The sequence below is a fragment of the Triticum dicoccoides genome, chromosome 6A, assembly GCF_002162155.2.
Source record: "Triticum dicoccoides isolate Atlit2015 ecotype Zavitan chromosome 6A, WEW_v2.0, whole genome shotgun sequence".
Taxonomy (NCBI): Eukaryota; Viridiplantae; Streptophyta; class Magnoliopsida; order Poales; family Poaceae; genus Triticum; species Triticum dicoccoides.
Window position 1 is genome coordinate 613468415 of NC_041390.1, and position 3600 is coordinate 613472014.

The following is a 3600-nucleotide window of genomic DNA, read 5'->3' on the forward strand; positions in this document are numbered from 1 at the left end:
CTAGCATGTGCAACTACTCGAGCCATCCGTCTAGCATGTGCTATCGTGCATATATTGTTCCCCGCGAAAATGGGGTCGTTGTTTCCAAGAGGATACGCATACACAGCTAGCCTCGTGCCGGTAATGGATGGATCGTACGTGGATCTGATTCGAAAACGCATGTGTAGCAGCAAGCCTGCATAAACAACTGCTACATCCCCATTTGGTTGGCTCCAAATTCATGGAACCGGATGCGCAGGCTCTTGCTTGCTTCCGTCCCCATCCGACCCAGTCGCCTCGTCGCAGCCAAACCCCTTTGACCTTGCGATGGCGATGCACGAATCACCTTGCCTACAAGTACCGGCTCCTACCTTCGCTCATTTCCACACCCAAGAAGCGCTCCATAGCTACACCACCACCAAGCTGATAGCAAGCAAGCAAGCATTGACCAATCGGCCATGGCGAGGCTTCAGCTTTCCGTCGTGGCGGCCTGCGCCGTCCTCCTCGCGCTCGTCGCACCATCCATCGCCGGCGACCCCGACATGCTCCAGGACGTCTGCGTCGCCGACCTGGCATCCCGTGAGTTATTCTCCTGCTGAATTATTCACTCGTCTTTGTCAACTTCCTTGTTGCATTGCATCTTGTGTGCTGCGCTGGATCTTGCTGACCCATGAATGGCGGCAGCGATCAAGATCAACGGGTTCCCATGCAAGGCGAACATCACGGCCGACGACTTCTTCTTCGCCGGACTCAAGAAGGCCGGCAACACCAACAACCCGGCTGGTTCGGTCGTCACCGCGGCTAACGTGCTGTCATTCCCCGGGGTGAACACGCTCGGCGTGTCCATGGCGCGCATCGACTACGCCGTGGGAGGGCAGAACCCGCCGCACACCCACCCGCGCGCCACCGAGATCATTTTCGTCACCGAGGGAACCCTGGAGGTGGGTTTCATCACCACCGCCAACAAGCTCTTCACTAAGGTCGTCACCGTCGGAGAGGTGTTCGTCTTCCCGCGAGGGCTCGTGCACTTCCAGCAGAACAGGGGCAACTGCTCTGCCTCCGTCATCGCCGCCTTCAACAGCCAGCTTCAGGGCACCCAAGCCATCGCCACCACGCTCTTGGCTGCCACACCACCAGTGCCAACCGACGTGCTGGCCAAGGCCTTCAGGGTTGATAACGAAGACATCGACGCCGTCAAGGCCAGGTTCAACTAGGGAGCCTCTGCCCTCTGGCAACTCTGCATCCATTTCGGAAGAAAATAATCGTCTGTTTGTTACTGAATAAATGGTAATCAAGTCATCAAGTGAGCTGTAGCGTGTAGTTGATTTGTTGTTGTGTATGTTACATTTGTTTATCTTTGAGATAATAAAACTTGCTTCTGTTTCGCGTTGTCTATGTTACATTTTAGTAGTGCGCCTTGATGTCTTGATGTGTTATTATATTATTGTTTTCAACAAGTCAACAAATCTATAACTTGGCAGTAGTTTTGCACGCTACATTTTTCATAAGGACGAACCACCCAAATACAGGAGAGCTTTGTCGTATGAGAAAAAAATCAACTGATAAGCGGGAGAGGAAAAACCCGGAGACACCGGAGAAAAAACCACCCACGTAAAGAAGAAAGCCAACTGATAAGTGAGAGAGGGAAAACCGGGAGAAGTGGCTCTCGAAGCGTTTGAGTAGCAAGATTAAAATTGGAATGTTGGCATATAGCTTTTGGGAACAGAACTTGTAGTACAATGAACTTGTAATATAGAGACAGACGAATTTACACCAACTAGGGGCCTAAGACAGAGTGATCCCCTATCTCCTTATCTCTTTTTGACCTGTTCTGAAGGATTATCAAGCATGTTGTCTCATGAAGAAGAAGTTGGTGGTATTGAAGGAATAAAGGTGTCAAGGAATGCCCCCTCGATATCTCACCTTTTGTTTGCGGATGATTCTTTGATCTTCATGAGAGCTACGGTACAGAATGCAAGTACATTGAAGAGGGTCCTAGATACATATTGTGAGAGTTCAGGGCAGCGTGTAAGTACTTCAAAATCCAGTATCTTCTTCAGTCCTAATACTAGAGTAAATGAAAGGGAGAATGTATGTGGAATGTTGAATATATTAACAGAAGCTTTGTCTGACAAGTATTTGAGGCTACCAACTATTGTCGGTGTTGATCGTAGTGACTGTTTTCAACATCTTGTTGATAGAGTTTGTCAGAGATTGAAGGAGTGGAAGGAAAAAATTCTATCAGTCCAAGGTAGAGAAATCCTTTTAAAGGCAGTAGCTCAGGCAATTCCATCTTATGCTATGTCTGTTTTTAAGTTACCAAAAGGGATATGCAAGTCAATCACTGATGAAATATCGAGCTTCTGGTGGGGTGATAGAGAGGAGAAAAGGAAAATGCATTGGTTTACATGTGTGTCTCGAAGAAGAAGGGAGGTATGGGATTTATAGACCTTCATAGCTTTAACCTTGCTATGTTAGCAAAGCAGTGCTGGCGACTGATCCAGAATCCTGACTTTTTGTGTGCATGTGTTCTAAGTGCAAAATACTATCCTGATGGTAATGTTCTGAGAGCTGGCTCAAAGAAAGACTCCTCGTTTACATGGAAAAGTTTGGTTGTTGGGATACAAACTTTCAAGAGGGGATGTATTTGGCGAGTGGGCACTGGTTCACAGATTAACATTTGGGATGATCCATGGCTCCCATCAAGTCCAACAAGGAAGATTATCACCCCTAGAGGTGGAATCATGTTGTCAAAAGTGCAAGAGATAATTGACCCTCATACGGGTCAGTGGGACGAGGCACTAATTCAGAGCGTGTTCTCACCAGTTGATGTACGCAGAATACTACAAATTCCACTACATGTTGAAGCACTAGAAGATTTTGTGGCATGACACTATACAAAGTCTGGAACCTTCTCAGTACGCTCGGCATATCACTTAGAATTTGACCACCAGTCCGGTCGCCACTATGCAAATTCGAACAGTCCGGGGAGTGCTCAACTTAGCGGGGTTTGGAAGGAACTATGGCATCTTCGTTTACCGGGAAAGATCAAGCATTTTGGTTGGAAAGTACTTAAGGGAGTAGTTCCATGCTACGGTGTACTCACGGGCAGACACATACCCTTGATCCCGCAATGCCTGATATGCAAAGTTGGTTTGGAAGACATTCAACATTGTCTTTTCACATGTGATAGAGCAACACAAGTGTGGTCATCACTAGGGTTAACTGAGGAGATCGACAGAGCAGTTGTGCAGGACCGTTCCGGGTCTATCACTTTGGACATTCTGATCCGCCTGCATATGACTACACATGATATTCCCACTGCCGAGCTCATCCTGGTGGCATGTGGTTTATATGGTGGCAAAGGAGGCAAGTTGCGAAGGGGGAGACTGTCCCAACTCCAGAGCAATCAGCAATCTCAATGCGGGTACTTGCTACCAATTTTGTCCGTGTAAATACTCCAAACCAGCCCATCCGCAAGAATGATCAAGTGTGGAAGAAGCCAAGTAGGGGAGTTATAAAGGTGAATGTTGATGCATCATTTCATGAGGAGAACCTCGGTGGAGCTTGTAGAGTTGTCACCCGTGAAGATCAGGGCAAATTTCTGGGAGCGGCAACATT

At 47.8% G+C, this 3600-nt stretch overlaps 1 protein-coding gene across 1 annotated transcript; it reads left to right on the plus strand.

The window, feature by feature from the left end:
• The first annotated feature begins 356 nt into the window (after positions 1-356).
• On the plus strand, positions 357-1379 carry LOC119318469 (germin-like protein 1-1). Its single transcript, XM_037593029.1, has 2 exons — positions 357-558; positions 664-1379. Exons 1-2 carry the CDS (start codon positions 438-440, stop codon positions 1191-1193), a joined length of 651 nt encoding a protein of 216 aa, XP_037448926.1. The 5' UTR covers positions 357-437; the 3' UTR covers positions 1194-1379.
• The last annotated feature ends 2221 nt before the right edge of the window (positions 1380-3600 follow it).

What these genes read in the sequence shown, in the direction of transcription:
- LOC119318469 (XM_037593029.1), top strand. Translation starts at nt 438, where the DNA reads ATGGCGAGGCTTCAGCTTTCCGTCGTGGCGGCCTGCGCCGTCCTCCTC. An exon ending in CGTCGCCGACCTGGCATCCC is followed by an intron (nt 559 to 663) that starts GTGAGTTATTCT and finishes GAATGGCGGCAG; the next exon opens with CGATCAAGATCAACGGGTTC.